Genomic DNA, 24,979 nt, shown 5'->3' on the forward strand with positions numbered 1-24,979 from the left:
ATGCCACTCACCTTGCAACTCCATCTTACCTCATATGCCACTCACCCTGCAACTCCATCTTCCCACATATGCCACTCACCCTGCAACTCCATCTTCCCTCATATGCCACTCACCCTGCAACTCCATCTTCCCTCATATGCCACTCACCCTGCAACTCCATCTTCCCTCATATGCCACTCACCCTGCAACTCCATCTTCCCTCATATGCCACTCACCCTGCAGCTCCATCTTCCCTCATATGCCACTCACCCTGCAACTCCATCTTCCCACATATGCCACTCACCCTGCAACTCCATCTTCCCACATATGCCACTCACCCTGCAACTCCATCTTCCCACATATGCCACTCACCCTGCAACTCCATCTTCCCACATATGCCACTCACCCTGCAACTCCATCTTCCCTCATATGCCACTCACCCTGCAACTCCATCTTCCCTCATATGCCACTCACCCTGCAACTCCATCTTCCCACATATGCCACTCACCCTGCAAGTCCATCTTCCCTCATATGCCACTCACCCTGCAACTCCATCTTCCCTCATATGCACTCACCCTGCAGCCCCCCTCCCCCTCATGTCCCCTCTTTTCTCATTACCAGTCATCATGTGTCCACATCTCCTTCAGGATTCACTATCTTTGCTTTCTGCCCGGCATCCTGTGTCTCCTCCCACACAGTCACATGGGCGTGACGTCATCGCAGGTCCTGCAAGATGAATTATTCCATCTGCTGTGCTGCTCCTTCTCCTGCAGGGCGGGCGGGAACTTTTGAAATGACACACGCAGCGCAGTACTGACAACGTCAGAGCGCGTGCGTGTGTCAGTGACAATTAGTGCCGGCAGGGAACAGAGGAAAGACTCCTGCGTTCCGCTGCCTGCATTGACTGTGCGGACCTGCACAGGATCTCTCCCTGCTCGGCACGCTGCAGCCCGGCTCCACTGCACCGGCTGAAGACGGGCGGGCCGGTCACAGAGAGCAGGCGGGCCAGATGTGGCCCACGGGCCGCCCCTTGCCCAGGTCTGTCCTAGATCATGGGTCCCCAATTCCAGTCCTCAAGGGCCGCCAACAGTGCATGTGTGACGCCCTGGACTAGCCAGGTAGTCACAGACATAACACCACACACCCCCCCTCCCCTGGATAGTCACACCAGTCAAACAAAAACCCTTGTTGCCTCCCTCCAGGGTCTGATGTCCACAGCAGGTGTGGCAGAGTCAGGTGGTTGGCCCCACTCACCGAGGAGTTCACAGGTCTGGAGGCGGGAAAAGTGACAGTTTTGTGTAGACAGTGAAAGTGAGAGGTCAGAAACTGTCGGTGTCTGTGTAGGGGCCCAGACACAAACAGCAAGGTTGGCAGACGGTGGTGGACGTCTGCAGGAGTTAGTGGATCTCTGTGGAACCGTAGGACCGGGGTCGAGCGGTGGCCCGCCGGTACCGAACCGGGGAGCGGAGTGAAGCTAAGCACACAGGCAGGGCCAACGGACCCAGACTAGGCTTGGAGCCGCCGACAACGGTCAAATCCGAGTGTGACCGGAACCCCAGGGTTTTCCTAACAACCAAGACCCGACAGAAGGCAACAGTCCACACCGTGAGGATATACAGCCACCGCCATAGGCTAGAGATCCAAGGGCCAGCGCCTGCGGGCAAAACGGGCTCCTACGGTACCTATACGCCGGGGAGCGGACTACCGGTGGGCAACCACAGGAGTCAGAACATTCTAACCAGGTGCAGGGAAAGACAGCCACCATCACACTGTCCGGGGAGAGAGCACAAACACTGCAGCCGGCTGCGGAACCCGTCCATCCAGCCGTTTGGTTTACCAGAGACTTTGTCATTGACTGCCTGAGTGAGTACACCAGTGCCATTCGGCACCGCGCTGCGCTGCCCCTGCAACCTTGCATCCCAGCCATGCAGCCTCCCCGTTACACTACCGGGCCCCGGGATCACCAACCCCTACCCACGGAGGGGACAACATCCTAGCTGCTCCCTACCATCGCTCCCGGGATCTCCGTCACCAGCAGCGGTGGTGCCCTTTATCACCACGACCCGTGGGTGGCGTCACGAACTCTCTCCCTAAACAAGCCACCCCCTTTTCACTCGTGGACGAGGAGCGCTGCTCGAGTCCCCGGGTCCAGCCCACCGATCGAGCCACCGAGCAGCAGCAGAAGCCCCGGACCCGAGCGTGGCGAGCGCGTCCCCTCCGCCCGCGACACGTTTTCAGGATTTCCTTAGTATTGCACATGTGATAATTTAATCACCTGCACAGTTGATTCCAAGACCCATGCAATGCTAAGGAAATCCTGAAAACATGCACTGTTGGCGGCCCTCGAGGACTTGGGGTTGGGGAACCCTGTCCTAGATAGCTGCAATAAATAAAAAAAGTATACTTACTTCTTGCACCAATGTCGTTCGGCCACTCTTGAGCCCTGTGTCCCCCGATGGTGACCGTGTGTCACAGGAGCCACAGAGGACTCACTGCTTAGAGCAGAGGAATGTTGCAGGAGGTACATGAAGTTTTTATATATTGATGTTTTCCGATTATAGGTTTTTGCCCTATAGTGCCAGGCAGTAGCTTAAATAATAAATCTGATGTGATTCACCCTCCCCGGTTCTATTGCTGTCTCCCCACCACTGCTACGATCTTTGTTCACTGGCAGGAGTGGTGATATCACAACTATAGTTCACCGCTGCTGTCAGTCAGTAATCTAAGCTCAGTGGCTCTGCTGATGTAGACATCTTCAGCAGCTGAGGCCAGTGATTGGCAGCAGCTGTGAATTTACCTGAAGTCGGGATGTTAGTGCTGGAGAAATGGTGGAAAGATAGAGATATAATCAGATGTTACTCACTCCTTTTGAGTCTATTATTTCAGTCCGGCACATACAACCGAAGACCAGAAAGCTTTAAGGCCTCATACAGACAGCAGTTTTTCACATTCAGGTGCTACCCATTTTTTTTTTGGATAGTACTCATACCTGTAATAGCTTATGGGGGCTGTTCATGTCAGATATTTTTCATTGAACATAGTATAGTGGTCAGTGAAAAATTACAGAGACATTTACAACATTGATCCAAGGGTTGGATCAAAATCGCCAATGCAAGTTTATGAGTAAGTGGAGAAAAAAAACAAACAAAATACCTGACACTTGGTTGCCATCCGTGTGCTATCCGTTTTTCACTAACTGAGAAGAGGTGGCGGAGAAACTTTTTTTTTTTTTCTTATCCTTGAAAAAAAACCTGATGAAAATCACTTAGGAAACAGTCTGTTTCTCGTGTGTAAAAAAAAAACTCTGACATCTGATTGACACCTAACCAGAAAACACTATAAAAAAATAAAATAAATTAGGGCCCGCATAGTATTAAATTAATGTACACATGCACAAATACATTGTGGCCAATATAAGCATACATGCGACAAATGAATGTATGAACTTCAATATTGCTGTACAAGTTATAAACAGTGATGGATGAGCACTAAATGCTCGTTACTCGATTCGAGCTGGTTGGACTCTAAGACGAGCCCGCCACCGATATCGAGCATTATGGAAACTCAATGATTGGTTTGTTCGGGTCTTCTTCCACATACTGCCAGCAACAAACAGAGCATTTCCGGCGGGAGGGTGGGTTTTATTGGGTCACACTACATAAGGGAACGTTGTTTTATCCCCTGGGACAGCCATGCAGAGACTATGAGTGACTCTCCCTACGATGCCTGCACACATCATGCAATGAATGAAAGAAGCCTGTGCGATATGGTCATTGTTTCATGGACAAAATATCCGAGCATCCGCAATACTCCACCAAACACCGCAAGTACCCCAGCACTTCAATGCTCGATCGAGTAATGAGCAGTGCTGAGCACGCTCGCCCATCACTAGTTATAAATGAAAGGTAATTTGACGTGGTTGGAGGCTTTTACAGGTTTTGATCAAACAATGCCAAGTACTTTACCTTTTTAACATTTACAGCAATATTGGAGTTCTTGTATTCATTAACCACTGTGTGCTGCCGCACCATGTATTTATACATTAATACAGCACTTTGGGTGCATTTAGAAGCGGTTGTCCAATAATAATTGGGTTGTCCATTGGGTTTTGCAATATGAAAATAATAATATGATCAGTTTCTCACTGTTTCATGCTCCAGGGACACATCTCTGCACTGCTCTGGTGTTTGCTTACCAGAGGTATGATTTATAGTTAAGGGGGCTTTAAAGCCGTTTTACACGCTGCGATATCGTGACCGATATCGCTAGCGTGGGTACCCGCCCCCATCGGTTGTGCGACACGGGCAAATTGCTGCCCGTGGCGCACAAAATCGCCCAGACCCGTCGCACTACTTACCTGGCCTGCGACGTCGCTGTGACCGGCGAAACGCCTCCTTTCTAAGGGGGCGGTTCGTTCAGCGTCACATCGACATCACAGCTGCGTCACTGAACCGCCGCCTAATAGAAGCGGAGATGAGCGTGACGGACATCCTGCCCACCTCCTTCCTTCCGCATTGCGGGCGGAAGGCAGGTAAGGAGAGGTTCCTCGTTCCTGCGGTGTCACACGTACCGATGTGTGCTGCCGCAGGAACGAGGAACAACTTCGTTACTGCTGCAGCAACGATATTCGAGAATGTATCCTCATGTCACCGATGAGCGATTTTGCACGTTTTTGTAACGATGCAAAATCGCTCAAAGGTGTCATACGCAACGGCATCGCTAAAGCGACCGGATGTGCGCCACAAATTCCGTGACCCCAACGAGACTGCTTGAGCGATGTCACAGCGTGTAAAGCGACCTTTATTGGTAACGATATTGCTATCGTGCGTACCCGCCCCCATTGTTTGTGCGACACGGGCATATCGCTGCCCGTCGCGCACAAAATCGTGCTCCCCCATCACACGGCTTACCTGCCCTGCAACGTAGCTATGGCCGGCGATCCGCTTCCTTTCTAAGGGGGCGGGTCGTGCGGCGTCACAGCAACGTCACACGGCAGCCGTCCAATAGAAGCGGAGGGGCGGAGATGAGCGGGACGTAAACATCCTGCCCACCTCTTTCCTTTTGCATTGCCGGTGGAGGCAGGTAAGGAGATGTTCCTCGCTCCTGCGGTGTCACACACAGCGATGTGTGCTGCCGCAGGAACGAGGAACAACATCGCTAATGAGAGGTGAACGATTATTGGTTTTAGGACGACCTCTCCACGGCAAACGATTTTTGCCACTTAGGTCGCACATAGGTGTCACACGCTGCGATAACATTAATGACGCCGGATGTATGTCACTAACGACGTGACCCCGACGATAAAACATTAACGATATCGTAGCGTGTAAAGTCCGCTTTACTGCTAATACAAGTTACATAGGGCTTATTGTGCCCTCCATTATTTCCTGTAGCAGGGAATCACAACCATAGAATTTACTGGTTCTTATAAAGTGATAAAATGAATACTGAGTTGAATTAAGTTCAGACGATTTTTTTCGCCCCTTCACAACGGTGTCAGTGCCTAATGTAGCCCCTTGGGAAAATTAAATTGTCCACCCCCGGTTTAAATGAAAAAGCCCACAACTTTTTTCAGCCTTTATTTACAAAAGCTCTAAAAACAAATATCCTTTGTTTGCAAACATTTTCTATTATATGCATTAAAAAGGATCACACGGTTACAACGTTGTAACGCTGAAAAAAAAAAAAAAAACAAGATATTTCAAAATATAAAGGTAAATAGTCCTGATGACATTGCATTGTGTTTCATACAGGTGAAATGTGGATAAAACACACACCATCCCTTTGTTGGGAAATCTGAATTTACTATCAATTCCCTTGAGACAAAACAAATCCTATGTATCTGCAAATCATCACTGTGATGGCTAAAAAAGTAGTACTGCAGATCGATGGTAACAATATAAAAAAATATATTAGCAAAAAATAGAAAAGAATCAACAAGAGCTGCAGTATTGTCCACTACATCAGTGATGGCAGCACGGATCCATGTCTGGTGCGTCCTCCTCCTCTCCATCGTGATATGATGCATCCACCACTGCGGTATATAGAGATCTCCTCATGCCAAAGCTAAAACTTTTCATTTTGTTGTTACAACAAATAATTATAGCAATAACTATAGCAAAATACAAAACCAAATTGTATTTTCTAGTGTCTGATGCTCTGCAATGGAGATCTCTATCCAACTCGTTGGGCTTTTGGATTCCTGGGGTTTTTTGCGTGAACTATGTTTTCTTCCTTTTTTTGCATGCAGCTTATTTTTCCCTAACAAATCACTATCAATATCCAAAACGCAAGCACCTAATAAATACTGTTTCATAAAAATAAAAATGGAGACTGTAATAAGTAAACCTGGATTTGGGGATAAAAATCGAGTGTTTCCTAAGACAAAAGTGCAACAAGTTCTGGAGAGGGTTTAGTGACTTATTTCGCAGGAAGCACCTTGATCTAGTCATCTTCCTTGAAGGAAGGTTGTTTGCTTTAGGGTCTGACACCCCTGTTGTGTACAGACCATAGAAGTATAGGGATTAGCTCTTTAAGGCTTTTAAAGGAGATTGATCAGGAGGGGGAGATCATCGGAAATCCTTTTCAAAAACATAAGTGCCATTTAGTCAATTTTTTGTTGAATCATTTAGAAACATTTTGGAGGCAGTATCTCGGATTCCCCAATAGTAATGATGTACTGGGGTAAGGTTGGGTTAGTGCATAGTGTAGATGAAGATCTACAATAGATAAGGCAAACATAAACGTGACACACAAATCTGAAGGCCAAGTGGTTCCATGCTGGTAAAGTAAGACAGAAAGTAAATGGTTTTGAGAGATGATAACCAAGAAATCTGAGCAGAGATAAAACATGTAGAAAGTGACTGAGCTTGGCAATATAAAAAAAGTTCTACTTTTTTAGGTCACGGCTGCTTGTTGGCTTCTTCTTCGTATGCATTGCCAGTCCCATTCTGGACGTAAGATGACCCCGAACCCAAGCCGTATAAATGGCCACAGTACTTAGCGTCATCTATGTGGTCTTCAAAGAACATCTGCAGTAGAATGGTAGAAAAATAGTTAGATGTTGACAGTCAGTAAGAAGAGATACAACGGTCATTACTTCTCACAGCTCGACAAAATTACTATCTTCATAGAGAATCAAGTAGGAGATCATCTGTTGAACCAATAAACCTATCAGCAATGTTGTAAAACACAAATGCAGAACATGACCTATACAAGTGATGGCCTAATCAGATGTATATCATGCTGCATAGTATATAGTATAATTGTATGTAATATACACACATACATACACAAGTAAAGGGTCTTTCAGTATGCTCAACCCTCCTAAACCATTTACATGCATATGTAAGGCCATAGGAATTTGAATAAAATGATACTTTGATATCTGTACTCCAATGTTGTATTACAAAAGAAATTAATCTTTTTCTTATAGGGAATCTGTCAGCAGGTTTTTGCTACCTTCTCTGAGAGCAGCATAATGTAGGATAGGATCCTGAATTCAAAGATGTATCACTTGGTTTACTGGGTGCAGCTGTTGTAACGCAGAGTTCTTAGCTGTAGAATGAAGTAGAGCGGAGAAAGCTAAACAGGCACACACCAGGATCACTGTGTACACAGTCTACTGACAGTGACCTGCTAATCACAGGAGGGGCTGTAATTAGTCACTGAGCTCCAGACCTCGCAGTAATAATCAAATAGTGATAAAACCTATATTATAAGTAAAGAGCGCACAGGGTGATAAGAGACACATCTCTGAATTCTGTGCTTAACCTAGCTGCATTCTGTCCTCAGATTACATAGCAAAACCGGGCTGACAGATTACCTTTAATATGTAAATATAGAGATCTCTTTGAGAATCTGCCTAAGGCAGACACGGTACATCGATGACATCTTCATGATCTGGCAGGGTACGGAGACGGAGCTCCATGACTTCATGAAGGTCCTGAACTTTAATGATCTAAATATTCGTATTACCTATACTCACCATGCCATGTCCGTCGATTTTCTTGACGTTACCGTCAAAAGAGACTCTCACAACATCATTCAAACCGTCATTTTTCGTAAGAAGACCGCAGGGAACATGCTTTTGCATGCAACCTCGTCCCATCCCGGTCATATGATCCGATCCATTCCAGTGGGCCAGTTCCTACGACTTCGCAGGATCTGCTCCACTGATCTGGATTTTGAAGAAAGAGCTCTGGACCTCAAGCATAGATTCTATGCAAGAGGTTACAGTAAGCGATGTGTGAAGAGAGCCTACAACCGGACACGACATTCTACCCGTCACTCCCTGTTGTATGCCCCCAGGAGACCTCTATCACGGGAGAATCTGAGATTTGTCACTGACTACCATGGCCAATTTTCAGCCATGAGATCGTGCCTGCAGAAATTTTGGCCAGTTCTGCAGGCCGACCCTATTTTGGCTCAGATGATCCCCGATAGGCCAATGATGAGCATTTGGAGATCCAAAAATCTCCGTGACCACCTTTTAGCCAGCCACTATGATAAGGGTATTCAGCCATCTCCATTTGGCATTGTGGCCCCTCGCATTGGCTGTGTACCCTGTGGTCGGTGTGTGGCCTGTCCAAATGTAGACAGGACAGACACATTTATGGACTCTTCTGGGATTCACACTTTCTTTATTAAAAAATTCATCTCTTGTACTACGTCAGCGGTCATCTATTATGCCACCTGCCCCTGCCCCAAAATATATGTCGGCCTGACAACTAGACAATTTAAAGTACGCATCCGGGAGCATGTTAATGGGATAGTTACAGCAGCAAATTGCTCCGATATTGTATCATTAAAAACTATCCCACGGCACTTTAGACAATACCATCAATCAGACCCTACACTGCTACGGGTCAGGGGCATCGACCATCTTGACTCTGGGATTCGTGGGGGAAAGATTAGTCAAAGATTGTCCAGAATGGAGACGAGATGGATTTGGACATTAAAAACTCTTCACCCCTTGGGATTGAATGAGAATATTTCCTATGCCTCATTTTTGTGATAGCCGTGGCCCTCTATTAACTCTTGAGGGGGTTTGTTGTGTTGTTTTTATTGTTATTTATTTTATTTTAATTTTATCTATTCTAGGCGTCTTTCCTCCAATTTCAGGATTTGTCCCCGAGGATGGAAGTTGTAATATTCTGCACCTCTTCATGTGTCACCTATAGGAAGAATCTGGACTGCAGCATCGTGAATAGCATTATTCTTTACATGATAATATTGTTATTTTTACTGTGGGCAAACATGTTATACACCGTATGAGTGATACTATATATGCTTTTTACCTTTTGTGTGAAACTATTTATCGTGCTCTTCTCCCCATTTGTCTATCTTCTATATTTTCCACCTATCTATAGTAAGATATGCTGCTATTTGTATATTCTTTATATGTATTTCATTTTATATATATATATATATTATATATATATATATATATATATATATATATATATATATATATATATATATATATATATATATATATATATATATATATATATATATATAACAGATCTATAGCTCTTATCCCCATATATAATGCAGCTATGCAGAACTATATTGTAATAGTCGTTGGTCATTTGGGGAGAGATATATATAAGGATTCTGTCCTCCTCTATGAGATCTTCCACTTTGTAGTACCAATCCTGCTGTGTACATTGCCTGTCTAGGTGACGGTGCGCATGCGCCCGGGGAGCGACGTCACTGCACCGCCGCGCCGCTCTCTCCCTGTGTGACGTCTGCTCACATGGCGGCCAAGTGATGCGCACACGTGGCGGTCATGTGACCGGAACTGTCGGACAGGTGATGATTCGGCTGCTGTGGAGCGTCCCGCTCTGCCTTGGATACTGCATGCGTCACGGTCATAATGGCCGACACTGATTGGTTACCGCCTCTTTTTAACTCACACCTCCCCTCACTTGTCCACGCCCCCTGACGAAGGCTTCATAGCCGAAACGGCCATCGGGAAGGACGCGGATTTACACCTCTCTCTGACCACCATTGCTTCCCAGGTAAAAACATGCCACCGGTCTATTATACTTATGTTAGCCCTGGAACTTTATTCCTCTAAGTGTCTTGATATGCCATTGCCACTCTTTGCCATGACATTGTCCCAATTGGATTAGGGACCCTGATGGATGGGAATTTTTGAGGAAATTTTCCTCCCCACTAGTTATTATTAGGGACTCAGATGGATGGGTAGTGAAAGAAAAATTTTCCTTTCTATTAGATAGTGACATGGCCCTACCTGGTTGTTAATGGTGTTCATGGTTCCATTATATATTTATCATTGTGTAAATTACATATAATATAAGGAATAATTGATGGTACATGATTGTATTATATTGACTATACATCAGTTCATAAGGAATCTGTGACAATTGCATGTATATTCTGATCAGTGATTGATGTCCGCGCCCCCACTTGTTACGTGCCGCCCCGCACCTACCCCTATGCTAATAAAGATTTTACCTTTGCACTTTGGATTCTTGGTCGTATGTGTTCTCTTTTTGATTCAAATTATTACGACTTATCCTCAGTCCCCATCCAGTTCCTTATGCATAACATGGTGCTTAATGGTCATATATGTATCTGGTAAATCATGGTGTGGCTGTGGCTTCTTTTTTTGTACACGGGAGAATGTAGCTGCGGATTTTTCTGCATCAAAATCCGCAGCTTTCCCGCAAAATCCGCACCTTTTCAAAGGTGCGGATTTGCCGCGGATTTTGGTGTGGATTTTTTTACCCCCAATTTTAAAGCCAAAATCCGGATGAAAATCCGCAACAATAAATGACATGTTGCAGATTATTCCGGATCAAAATCCGCACGAAATCCGTTGTGGAAAAATCCGCAGCATGGGCACAGCATTTCCAAAATGCCATAAAAATGGCTGGGAAGTGCCTGAGCTGCAGATTTTCGGGAAATCCGCGGCTTTTCCGCGAGAAATCCGCGGCAAAATCCACGCATTTTCCGCAGTGTGGGCACATAGCCTAAACAGCATATTTTAAATTAAAAGGGGGCATTACCAGTGTGATAAATACAAACAAAAGTATACAGCAGATCTCTGCAAGTGCTAAGATATATGCCGACAGAGTATATGAAATTTAAACTACATAAATTGTATATAGAATAGACTTTAGAAAAATGTAGGTACTTAGGCTCACATGAATGGGCCAATTCATGCGCTATCACCTGCAGCAAGGAAACCTTTCTTTGATGGGATCCTCTCCTAATTTAATGCCTCGTCTGGACTAAAAGTCTACATAGATGGGCAGGTAGAACCTGGCACGAATTAAAAACACCTTGGGGCTGATGGAAGGAGAGCACAGTGAGAATAGGAGGCTGTCCTGCGGGCACGGCAAGGTATTGTAGTGCGCATGCACGAGTGGTCATTGACCTTCCCCAGCACCTGCACATTACAGTACTTCCCTCTGCCCACATCAGGTCAGAAAAAAAATGAACTTGTGCAGTAGCACAATGGCAGCCTCTGTATGGATGACATAGGACGCGTCACCCACATGGAACTGGGAAGGAGGACGGCAATTGAAGGAATAGAGGAGGTGCCAGACGGAGACCAGTGACACCATCAAACCCGACCACCCCGCAGGCGAGTATAACAAACGGTCTTTTTTATGTTATTATGTTATACAGAAATGTCTCTACACTTATATACAGTATTTTAGAATGCTGTATATAATGGCTTACAGGTTGTGGCCGCAGCTTATTGGGGCCAAATCTGGTGACCGGTTCCTTTTAAAGGGAACCTGTCACATGGAAAAATGTTATTAACCTGCAGGTTAATAGCATTCCGAACCTGTCCGATGCCTGCACATTAAACCCTGCTACCAGGTTGAAATTAACTTTAACCCTCCCGGCAGCATTCCGGTTTCAGTCACAGGGTGGTGCTGGTCCAGTCACTACTCTGGGTTTGGACAATGGCGGCTGTAACCGCACCCTGCGCATTGTCTGACAGCTGCCTAGCTTTAGAGGAAGCTGTCAGTGTGGGAGTGTGTGGTTACACCATCCACTCTCCATACACAGAGCGGTGATTGAACTCGCACCGGGACAGCACAGTGACTGAAACGACAACGCTGCTGGGAGTATTAAAGTTAATTTCCTCCCAGCAGCTTAATGTACAGGCGCCGGGTAGTTTCAGAACATGATGAACCTGCAGATTAACCCCATATCTACAGGTTAATAGCATTTTTCCACATGACAAGTTCCTTTTATAAAAAAAAAGGAGCAACTCTGTAAATGTTGAGTCTTTACATAAACTTGATATATTTGTTAATAAAAGTGTAAAAACTTATGGCATGTTGATAACTGTACTTCAGTAACCATAGAAACATCAGACAAAAAAAATAAATCTAAAAACACTGGAGCAGCAAACTTTGTGAAAACCAAAATTTGGTTCAGTTGCTAAACTTTTGACTATGAATGTCAACCTAACCTGAAAAGTACCACAAAGCTACAAGGAAGAATTACTTTTTAGAGAAATTTCGTGTGTGTGTGTGTGTGTGTGTGTGTGTGTGTGTGTGTGTGTGTGTGTGTGTGTGTGTGTGTGTGTGTGTGTGTGTGTGTGTGTGTGTGTGTGTGTGTGTGTGTGTGTGTGTGTCCACCAAAGGAATCCGCACCGTCGCATTTACAATCACGCAATTTTGCACAGACACTCCATGTGACCCAGGGAACGTCGTAAACTATGTTTTAACAGGAAAATTTAACCCTGCGCTTTACAGTTACTCTCCGAAAAAAAAACGGCCTCCATTAAAGTGAATGGAGCCTGCAACTACTGGTTATTAATAGGAGCTGTGATTAGTTGCTATAGGAACAAAGGGGAGTCACAGTATAAAAAGCTTATGTGTGAAGGGTCAGTGTGTCAGTGGAGAGACGGATAAAGAGAGAGACCGGGGAAAGAGACAGACCGGGGAAAGAGACAGACCGGGGAAAGAGAGAGACCGGGGAAAGAGACAGACCGGGGAAAGAGACAGACCGGGGAAAGAGACAGACCGGGGAAAGAGACAGACCGGGGAAAGAGACAGACCGGGGAAAGAGACAGACCGGGGAAAGAGACAGACCGGGGAAAGAGACAGACCGGGGAAAGAGACAGACCGGGGAAAGAGACAGACCGGGGAAAGAGACAGACCGGGGAAAGAGACAGACCGGGGAAAGAGACAGACCGGGGAAAGAGACAGACCGGGGAAAGAGACAGACCGGGGAAAGAGACAGACCGGGGAAAGAGACAGACCGGGGAAAGAGACAGACCGGGGAAAGAGACAGAAAGACAGACAGACACAGAGAGATAGAAACAGACAGAAGTATAAACACAGACAGAGAGACAGACAGAGACTGGGAGAGAGACAGTGACAGTTACTAGCCTGGCAACACCCGGGTACTACAGCTAGTCATTTATATAAGGGATGTAGACCCTATTTAAATCATAATGGGCATTTATAGATGAACTTACTATTTTATTAACAATCAACCTCTATTTGATAAGCAAAAAGGGCAATTTAGTGCAAGAGCTATTGTAGCTTTGAAGCCTTCGTCACTCCAGCTCTATTCCTGCCCTTCGCCGCCACCTCCTCCTGTTTAACTGACAGACAGTATGCTGTGTGACTTCAGGAAAATGAGCAAGTTAGTCCAAGCAGCAGAAGGTAACACTGGTCAAAGAATAGAGCTGGAGTGACTGAGGACTCAAATCTACAATAGCTATTCAACATCATTTGCATATCAATGTAACTGCCAATTATTCAATTACAGAAGAAGCACTGGGCATGTAAGGCTATGTACACATGCTGCAGTTTTGTGTTCACCACAAAACTGCCCCCTATAGTAAAAAAAAAAAACGCAGCCTGTGGCCAAAAAACTAATAAAAAAAAAAAATGCATGCGTTTTTGGTAAAAAAAAATTAACACCAATTGGTGAAAAACGCAAAAAGAATTGACATGCTGCAGTTTTGTTGTCACCACAAAACTGCAGCCCAAAAAAAAAAGCAATGTGTGCACAGCAAATCTGAAATCTCATAGACTTTGCTGGGGAAGGAAAAGCATGCCAGAGATATCAAAGAACTTGCAATTGATGGGAGGAAAATTTCAATATTTCCTGATTTCTCCATGGAAGTGCAACGTAAAAGAGCGCAATTTATTGAGATCAAAAAACATCTGCGCAACATACAAGTGCCATACTCCATGATGTACCCTGCTAAGCTGCGGATTGCTGTGAACGGAGAGACTCATTTTTTTGATACGGCCGGGGCGGCGCTGTCTTGGCTGGATATCAACGAGAGGTCCCTGAAGAGGAAGAATACTTGAGGTTCCCTTTTCTGCCGCCAGGTGTTGTTTTTGTTTGCGACACTATGCTGGTGTACTCATTACAGTTAAATCCATCTAGGATCCAGGACGGGAGATGGCCGGTTCATTGTGGACACTCGCTGCACTAGCGAGCTGTGGACCCCCCTCCCTACATGGACTTGGGGCGTGTTTTTAGCCCTGATTCTCCCTATTTGGGAGAAATGTGCAAGTTACACTTGTTTTTGAGGGCGGGGGCACTGCGCACTGGTGTGCAGAGCCTTATCTCTCTCCTTGTTTTTCTTGTTTATTGTTGTATGATGCAATCTGTTTGGGAAGTGTGGTGTGCCTCAGTCGTGTCGCTCAACCTAATGTTTTTGAGAATCGGTGGAGAATGCCTCTCTCCTCCAGGTATGAAGTATCTGCCCGGATCATATCTTAGTCTACGCTTATGGCGACATCCTTAAATATTGTAGCGTGGAATGTTAGAGGGCTCGGAGATGCGAACAAAAGATGTGCTATATTTACTCACCTACAGAAACTTTTCCCGGCTATTTTATGTCTACCCGAGACCCATATTGTTAGGGATAATGTTCATTGGCTGAGGAAGGGATGGATCACGTATGAATATCATTCTACATACTCGACCCATGCACGGGGTGTCAGTGTGTTGGTGCACAAATCCATCCCTTTCTCATGTACCAGATCAGTGATTGACCCGGGGGGCAGATTTGTCTGTTTGCTTTGCACGCTGTATGGCATACAACTTATTCTGGTTGTGATATATATCCCTCCACCGTATTCAGTCCAACCGTTAAAAAGGATATTGTCTATTTTAGATTCCCTTCCATCTGCGCCGACGCTTCTGATAGGGGATTTTAATAACTATTTACACCCCTATCTAGATAAATTACACTCGGAAAACATATCGGAGAACGCCGCCCCGACTTCATTTGCTAGAATGCTAACAGAGCTGGGTTTTGTAGATCTTTGGCGCGTCCAACACCCCACAACCAAACAATTCTCCTGTTACTCTAGCTTCCACCACACCATGTCACGGATAGACCTGGCTATTGGGAACACACTTATGGCCTCATATACACAAAAGGTGGCCTACCTACCTAGAAGTGTATCTGATCACTCACCACTACATGTTACACTTGCATGGGGAAAACCCCTCGCCCTGCCCAGGCCTATCTGGAAACTTAATCCCTTCTGGATCCAGCTTATAGGGGGATCTTTATATGATAACATTTTAGAATACTTTCATCTTAATGAGTGCTCTGCACCGCCACACATAGTTTGGGACTCTATGAAAGCTGTGGTAAGGGGCATATATATTAGAGAAATATGTATACGCAAAAATCAAACTAAATGTTATACCCAGAGCCTGATTTAGGAGGTATCTGATGCGGAGGCTGCGGTGGTGCACAATCTGACAGAAGAAACTAAAAACACTCTAGAGAAGGCACAAACGTCACTCAAAGAAAATCTCAGGTCGGTGGCAGCAAATAAACGCTATTTCCTTAAACAAAAATATTTTATAGAGGATGAGGGCATGGGGCACTTGTTGGCCACGGTCATTAGATTAAGGAAGGGTCTTCTTATATAAATAGGTTAAAGACGGCATCAGGTGACTTTGTAACGGAAAGTGAGGATATTATAAGAGAAATAAAGAGATATTATATGCGACTGTACACATCAGACTGTGATCTTACGGAGACTGAGATTGAGCAGTATTTGGATGCTCTCTCTCTTCCTGCACTGAATGACGAAAACAGGGAATTGCTGGACCGGGACATCTTATTGGAAGAATTGGAGGAAGCGCTTGGCCAGACACAAAATGAAAAAGCTCCGGGAACGGATGGCCTGCCTGGTGAGTTTTATAAAACTTATGCACCCTTACTGCTACCTAAACTACTTAAGGTATTTGAAGAATCTGAAAGGCAGAGGGTCCTCCCGCCCTCTATGAGGGAAACTTTAATAGTCTTAATATTAAAACCCAGAAAAGATCCAGAGATACTGGATTCGTATTGCCCGATCTCTCTCCTACAAACAGATATTAAATTACTGGCCAAGGTGCTCGCCAATAAGATGTCCTGAATTATCTCATCTATAGTGCAAAGTGATCAGACAGGATTCATTCCATGCAGAGCCACATTTATGAATCTCAGGAAATTATATTTGGGAATTCAACATAGTTCTGAGAAACCAGGGGAAAGGGCAATATTGTCCTTAGACGCTGCTAAGGCATTCGATAGCCTTGAATGGAGTTATATGTGGGCGGTACTTCGGAAAATGGGCTTTGGACATAGATTCATAAATTGGGTGAAGCTGCTATATGACTCACCAGTGGCGAAGGTTAGGGTTAATGGCAGGGTCTCCGAGTCTTTTCCTCTTGGAAGAGGTACTAGACAGGGGTGCCCGCTTTCAGCCTTGCTATTCGCGACTGCAGTGGAGCCGTTAGCAGTGGCAATACGGAAGTCCAGGGAGGTAGAGGGATTTCGGTGTGGAGCCGTGGAACAAAAATATATCATTATATGCAGACGATCTACTCTTATATTTAGGCAGGGTACGTTCCTCGATTTTGCCGGCAATGGATATCAATCAGGAATTTGGGCAGAGGTCTGGCCTTCGAATCAACTGGTCCAAGTCGGCTTTAATGCCATTGGACCCCCTCCCGGGGAACTTCTCGGACTTGCAGATCCCGGGTCCTGTGGTCCGGGAGTTTAAATATCTGGGAGTAATTGTCAGCCCAATTCCGAAGGATTTCCAGGCCCTAAATCTGGAACCCCTGTTACAGCGATTCAGAGCAAAAGTGCATACCTGGTGCCGCTTGCCGCTATCAAATATCGGCAGATCCAATTTAATTAAAATGGTAATGATGCCACAATTACTATATCTTATACATAATTCTCCAGTGTGGATATGTAGGGAATTTTTTGTAAAAAATAATACAATATTCCGGGAACTTAACTGGAAGAAAAAGCAGGCTAGGATTCGATTGGAAGTGCTACAGCGGGGAAAGGAGGAGGGAGGATTGGCGGTACCATATACTATATAGCCTCCCAGATGGAACATCTTAGGGGTTGGGGCCAAGAAGGAGGGTATGATACCAGTGGTGATATAGTAAGAGAGGGATCGGTATGGAAGTACCCAGGTTGCCGGTTGGATGTGGGACAAAGACAGATAAATGGGGCATGATATCCCACACTGGCTATGATATTTAGGGTGTGGGACAGGGGTAAGTCTCTTTTGGAGATAAGCGGACCTACAGAGTTCTGGCCAATGTGGCGGAATCCCGACTTGCCAGAAATTAAAAAATCAGTGGGGTTCAGAGGATGGGAGGATAAAGGGATCCATTTAGTGTCACAAGTATTACAAAATAATACTCTTAAAAGCTTTGAACAACTGAGAATGGAGTTTCACCTCCCGCATGTCTTCTTTTATCAATACTTACAGCTGAGGCACGCAATGGAAAGACAGAGGAGGACAAACCCGGTAACAGTGACACATAATCAAACATTACATAGGTTGCTTACATCTGAGTCCTCTAAGGGTCTTATCTTGGAATTATATAAAAAAATTACTACCTGCTCATCTGGAAACACACCCATTGATTGTTAAAACCAAATGGGAACAGGACCTTGGTCCCCTGACGGAAGATCAGTTGTCTGATATCTTAGAACAGGTTCCTAAACTGGCGGTATCTGAGTGCCAAAGGCTTTCTCAAATATATCTCATCCACAGGGTATTTAAAACTCCCAGCCTACTATTTAAGATGGGACTTAGACCAAACGCACAGTGTGTTAGGTGTGGACAGGATGATGCCCATTTGATGCATGTTGAGTGTGGACATATTGGTGATTTCTGGAAACAAACCCTGGGACTCATAGACCAAATATATCATATCACAATACAACCGTCGCCCCGCCTGTGCCTGTTGGGTCTGTGGGAGGGAAGAGTAGACCTGGATTCCCCAACAGCCCTGGGAATTGCCCGTATCCTGTACCAAGCAAGAAAACTACTAGCATATCACTGGTTAGATCCTCTACCACCAACATTACTGGAGCTTAAAAACAAATTAAATAACGTCATAAGATTGGAAAGGGGAGTTTATTTAAAAAGAAAAACATTGAGAAAGTTTTACAACATTTAGCGGCCATGGATGGAGTTGCCGGGCCTACCCTCCAATGCATTGGTTCGGGATGCAATGCTGGACCGGTTACTGTTGTGCCTGCATTGATGGAATGCGTGAGGAAGGAATTAAAACTAGTCTCTTCTGTGGCGGAGTGGACTTTGAATGACGAGGTGAGATGGAGGAGGTGTTTCTGTTAGTCTGAGGCATTATTGCATAATTTAAGTTCTGTTTATTTGTGGAGCCACGTGGTTTGTAGGCTCAGTTTACATAATTAACTATGATTTGAGAACCTTATTACTGTTATATATATATATATATATATATATATATATATATATATGCAGAGGAAAAGACTGATGTATATACAATATGTGCTCATCTGAGGTCTACTGTTATCAGTCATATGAAAAGTGAAATATTCTCTGTATTGATTCCTGATTATTTAATAAAAAAAAGATCTGATTTTAAAAACTTATGGCATGTTGATAACTGTACCTCAGTAACCATAGAAACATCAGACGAAAAAATAAAAATCTAAAAACACTGGAGCAGCAAACTTTGTGAAAACCAAATTTGGTTCAGTTGCTAAACTTTTGACTATGAATGTCAACCTAACCTGAAAGGTGCCACAAAGCTACAAGGAAGAAGTTACTTTTTAAAGAAATTTCCTCTGGTGTGTGTGTGTGTGTGTGTGTGTGTATGTGTATATGTACGATAAATGAATCCGCACCGTCGCATGTACAATCACGAAATTTTGCACAGACACTCCATGTGACCATGTGACCCAGGGAACGTCGTAGACTATGTTTTGACAGGAAAATTTAACCCTGTGCTTTACAGTTACGCTCCAAAAAAAAACCCAGCCTCCATTAAAGTGAATGGAGCCTGGAACTACTGGTTATTAATAGGAGCTGTGATTAGTTGCTATAGGAACAAAGGACAATCACAGTATAAGAAGCTTATGTGTGAGGTGTCGGTGGAGAGACGGATAAAGAGAGACAGAGAGAGACAAACAGACGTGGAAAGAGATAGAAGGGGAAAGAGACAGACAGAGACAGGCAGACAGGGACAGAGACAGGCAGACAGGGAAAGAGACAGGCTGACAGGGAAAGAGACAGGCTGACAGGGAAAGAGACAGGCAGAGACAAACACAGATGGGGAAAGAAACAGACCTGGATAGAGACAGACAGAGACTGGACGACAGGAAAATAGACAGACAGCAAAAGACACAGACAAAGAGAGGGGGAGACAGACGGGGAAAGAGACAGAAAGACAGACACAGAGATAGAGAGACAGACAGAAGCATAGACACAGACAGACCATGAACGAGACAGACAGACCATGAACGAGACAGACAGACCATGAACGAGACAGACAGACCATGAACGAGACAGACAGACCATGAACGAGACAGACAGACCATGAACGAGACAGACAGACCATGAACGAGACAGACAGACCATGAACGAGACAGACAGACCATGAACGAGACAGACAGACCATGAACGAGACAGACAGACCATGAACGAGACAGACAGACCATGAACGAGACAGACAGACCATGAACGAGACAGACAGACCATGAACGAGACAGACAGACCATGAACGAGACAGACAGACCATGAACGAGACAGACAGACCATGAACGAGACAGACAGACCATGAACGAGACAGACAGACCATGAACGAGACAGACAGACCATGAACGAGACAGACAGACCATGAACGAGACAGACAGACCATGAACGAGACAGACAGACCATGAACGAGACAGACAGACCATGAACGAGACAGACAGACCATGAACGAGACAGACAGACCATGAACGAGACAGACAGACCATGAACGAGACAGACAGACCATGAACGAGACAGACAGACCATGAACGAGACAGACAGAGAGACACAGACAGAGACTGGGAGAGAGACAGTGACAGTTACTAGCCTGGGCAACACCCGGGTACTACAGCTAGTCATTTATATAAGGGATGTAGACCCTATTTAAATCATAATGGGCATTTATGGATGAACTTACTATTTTATTAACAATCAACCTCTATTTGATAAGCAAAAAGGGCAATTTAGTGCAAGAGCTATTGTAGCTTTGAAGCCTTCGTCACTCCAGCTCTATTCCTGCCCATCGCCACTTCCTCCTGTTTAACTGACAGACTGTATGCTGTGTGACTTCAGGAAAACGAGCAAGTTAGTCCAAGCAGTAGAAGGTAACACTGGTCAAAGAATAGAGCTGGAGTGACAGAGGATTCAGATCTACAATAGCTATTCAACATCATTTGCATATCAATGTAACTGCTAATTATTCAATTACAGAGGAAGCACTGGGCATGTAAGGCTATGTACACATGCTGCAGTTTTGTGTTCACCACAAAACTGCCCCCTATAGTCACAAAAAAACGCAGCCTGTGGCCAAAAAACTGATAAAAAATGCATGCGTTTTTGGTAAATTTTTTAACACCAATTGCTGAAAAACGCAAAAAGAATTGACATGCTGCAGTTTTGTTGTCACCACAAAACTGAAGCCCAAAAAAAAAAGCAATGTGTGCACAGCAAATCTGAAATCTCATAGACTTTGCTGGGGAAGGAAAAGCATGCCGTTTAGTCACCAAAAAGGCATTAAAAAAAAAAAAAATCGCAGCATGGTGCCTAAGGGTATGTGCCCACTATCAGTACCCACTGTGTCCTGGACGTGGAGGGTCCAGACTTGCGGGGCTGAGAGTCTCCTCTGCAGGAGAACGTAGGAGACCACAGCTCCCGGTGCCCACGATCAGGGTTTGGGGTGCTGCTGTCTCTTGCTTGTATTCTCCCTACGAAGGACACTTGTGAATCCACATCAAACAATTGACATGCTGCGGCTCGGAAAGCCGCATCGCAGGTTAGTTTACGCTGCGGGCTTTACACGCACAGTGGGCAAGGGATTTCTAGAAATCCCATCCACAGTCCTTGTACTGTACAACGCAACATTTTGGACACAGTGAAAACAAGCTACATCCAAAATGCTGCCAACACTGATCGTGGGCTGCATCTTAGGAGTGTTTGAAGTTCCACTATCAAGATTATTATACTCTCTTTCCACTTACAACCTTGGGGTGGTGGCAGGCAGAGGATGTGGGGTCTTTGTGTAAGGAGCTCCTTGTCTCCAGTGAATAAAGGACAGGGACACTACATGTACATATCCAATGCATATAAAGCAAAATGAATAGAAATGGCAGCACAAGGCTCCAGCCGTAATCTTAAGTTAACATTGTGTTTGTCACTTTTGCCAATGTAAATTAATGTGTATGGAAACAAATGCCGTGCACAAGATTTGGCTGATGTCGGCATTAATAACATTTCCTCCAATGTATTATGGTTAAAATAATCTTTACACACCCGCTCCAGGGGTGTCTGGTCTTTCATAAGATACATTTTTTAGTAATAAGACATTATTACGGTAGGCCAGGTTTTCGGCACCCCCCTTTCACTCTGTGTAAGTGACATCATGAAAAATGTCGACTGATGGCACACGACCAGTTGATTCTGTATCATTTGCCAAGTATTCTGTCTGCAGGTTATCTTACTCTCAGAGAAAGAGCAATTTTATTTCAAAACTGCATAACGTCAATTCAGTGGAGAGTGCTGTGTGATGGAGAGGAGAATAAAAAACAAACCAAAAACCTTTATTCGTCCAAGATAGTAAATACGGTATTATTTTGACCTACACAACTCTTGCTCATTTTAGAAATCAGGAGGAAACCCTTCCAAAAAGGACTATGCAGCCAATCTGATTGTCAAAGTCAGTACATCTGCCTCATTAGGTCTAAGGAATTTACATAATATATGCAGTTTGTATATTAAACACCATAGAAAATTAAAAGTGTAATTCCATTTTTCTCATCCTATTTGGATGGATTTTTTTTCCCTCCTCATTTTCAGTACATTGTGGTGACGTGAAGTTATAGGTTTGAATGAAAACATTATCACATAAGAAAAAAGCCCTCATGCGCCTGTGTAGAAGTAAATAAAAAAAAAAAAAAACACATAATGGCTCAGACAGGAAGAGGTTAATGTGTATGGGACCTATAGCAGTGAACCAAATCAAAGCTGTTAGATAAATTATTTTGATTACATCCATTCTTTCACATCATCCACTTCATAGAAAATGATGAAAATCGGAGAAGGCCTTGCGGAGGTAGCCAAGATGCTTATAATTCATAAGGAATTCCCTGCGTTATGCTGAGATTAAATCCAGCAGTATTATAGTATTAGGTAACAGTAGCACAGCTTAGAACAGCCAATGTGGACGTTATTCTGTTGAAGACTTGTCTTTGGGACACAAAGAGTTTGTATTAGGAACATATCCAATCCCTAGATGGCCCTTAAGCTGTTCGGTTCTGGCAGCTCGAGTGTTGGCTTCTGCTTGACACAGGACACATTTGCTCTGTGGACAGATCATTGGTGCAGTGTGTGGAGGAGGTCGGGGCTCAAACAGATAAGGGGTCTGGCTTAGTGGATAGCCAACCTCCTTCACCCACAGCAATGATAGTGTCCCCATGCAGCGCACACTGTCCAATATCCAGTACAAGCCACAAGTGGAGCTGCAAGGGCCCCAGATGGAAATGGATATCTTGACAGTCGGACACCTTGGACAACCCATACATATTAGTAAGTTATAAATAGTGTTTATAAGAGAAGCAGGACTCTTGTGCACTCGCTGTACAACCTCATACACTAATTATGGGGCTAATCAGGCTGTGAAGTGCAGGACATAGCACAGGCTTTAATATTTATTATAGATGCTCTTATTTAAAGGATCTACCTGGTGACATTCCCTTTCAGCATTACCCGGTACAATGACGAGGTCGGAATGACAGTATTTATCCAGTATTGAAACTGACTGAATCAACATGTGGCAAGAATGTTACGATCTGTCTATTTAGTGGCGGCAAAAATATCAAACTACATTGCAGTTCTATCCTGCTACAAGCGTCACATTTATGGGAATAAACTATGAATATCTCCTATACTTTTCCTTTCTGTCATAATCAATCACAAAGTAAGGTGGACTTACTGCTCACACTACTCTCTAAAGTTATGCACATAAGGACCAAAACCTCAACGACATCTCAATGTAATAGCCTTTGATTTCGTACCTCTCTCATCTTGAAGAATGCCATTCCTGTCAGTAAGGAGTCGGAGCCGGCCTGATGCTGAGGTCCTATCCGTTCCAGCTCTAGTTGTTCAGCCACTTCTTGCAAGCCACCCTATGAGACACAATGATTAGTGCACAGCCGATATTCAGTTGGGGGTGTACAGACACCGAATGGTTACCCTGAAAGGTTAAAAAAAAGTTTTTGTTCATTAACGTTTTTTTCAAGCCAAAATACATAAAAGCAAAAGGAGAAACATATTTTTTATTTGAGAGCTGTTTGCCTAAAATCCTTTGGCCTACTGGATGTTTGTTTCATAGCCTGGCTGTCAGTGTATAGAGCTGAAGATCGGATATAATGTAGGCTGGCCATACATATTACAAGCCCTGGCTTGTTTGGTGGACAGCCATGTCTCCAGACACTCTGCATACTCGGATGTGCTTGTGTTCTACATCTGGAAGAGGATTACTTCCCATATTTCAGCTGCCCAATCCTTCTGTCCCCCGACGAGTGATATTGTGGAAAAGTCAGTCCTTCGTACACTGGTAGATGTCAGATCCTACAGATATGGATTAGTTTGGCTGGTATATATCTACAATGTTAGAATGGAACAGAGGATCTAGAATAAAACTGATCATCCACATTAAACCGGGTCTGAAAAGGTAAAGTATCGCACAGAGGTTCACCCTGAGCTACCCTAGCTCTGCCCCTCAAACCCAACACTATATACACGCCTCAAAATTGAAACTACAACATATTGAAGGAAAAGAAGTAGAATTATGGAGATCACAAGATGGACAGAAATGATAACAATAAGCAAATGGTGAAAGAATGGAAACAAAATATTCAAAACATCTTGACTAGAGTTCGGATCGAGATAGAGAGAGAGAGAGCGATAGAGAGAGATAGAGATAGAGCTAGAGAGAGCTAGAGAGATAGAGAGAGAGATAGAGAGAGAGAGATAGAGAGAGAGATAGAGAGAGAGAGAGCTAGAGAGAGATAGAGAGAGAGATAGAGAGAGAGATAGAGAGATAGAGAGATAGAGAGCTAGAGAGAGAGAGAGATAGAGAGATAGATAGAGATAGAGAGAGATAAAGAGATAGAGAGAGAGAGATAGAGAGAGAAAGAGAGAGAGATAGAGATAGAGAGATAGATAGAGAGATAGAGAGAGATAGAGAGATAGAGAGAGATAGAGAGAGATAGAGAGAGAGAGAGAGATAGAGATAGAGATAGAAATAGAGATAGAGATAGAGATAGAAATAGAGAGAGAGAGAGAGAGATATAGAGAGATAGAGAGAGATAGAGAGATAGAGATAGAAATAGAGATAGAGAGAGATAGAGAGAGAGATAGAGAGAGAGAGAGATAGAGAGAGAGATAGAGAGAGATAGAGAGAGAGAGATAGGAACCAGGACCCC

The 24,979-nt window shown here is 44.4% G+C and overlaps 1 protein-coding gene across 2 annotated transcripts in view; it reads right to left on the reverse strand.

Annotated features, from left to right (window-relative positions):
* Positions 1 to 5,542: 5,542 nt before the first annotated feature.
* Positions 5,543 to 24,979, reverse strand: part of CNOT7 (CCR4-NOT transcription complex subunit 7) — an 85,773-nt gene continuing 66,336 nt past the window's right edge. For both annotated transcript variants that reach the window (XM_075334407.1, XM_075334413.1), the window contains 2 exons: positions 23,567 to 23,677; positions 5,543 to 7,010 (listed from right to left, as the gene is read on the reverse strand). In XM_075334407.1, the coding sequence (XP_075190522.1) occupies positions 6,882 to 7,010; positions 23,567 to 23,677 (240 nt within the window). In that variant the 3' untranslated portion in view covers positions 5,543 to 6,881. The remainder of the gene's footprint in view (positions 7,011 to 23,566; positions 23,678 to 24,979) is intronic.

Source organism: Anomaloglossus baeobatrachus, chromosome 1 (assembly GCF_048569485.1).
Source record: "Anomaloglossus baeobatrachus isolate aAnoBae1 chromosome 1, aAnoBae1.hap1, whole genome shotgun sequence".
Classification (NCBI taxonomy): domain Eukaryota; kingdom Metazoa; phylum Chordata; class Amphibia; order Anura; family Aromobatidae; genus Anomaloglossus; species Anomaloglossus baeobatrachus.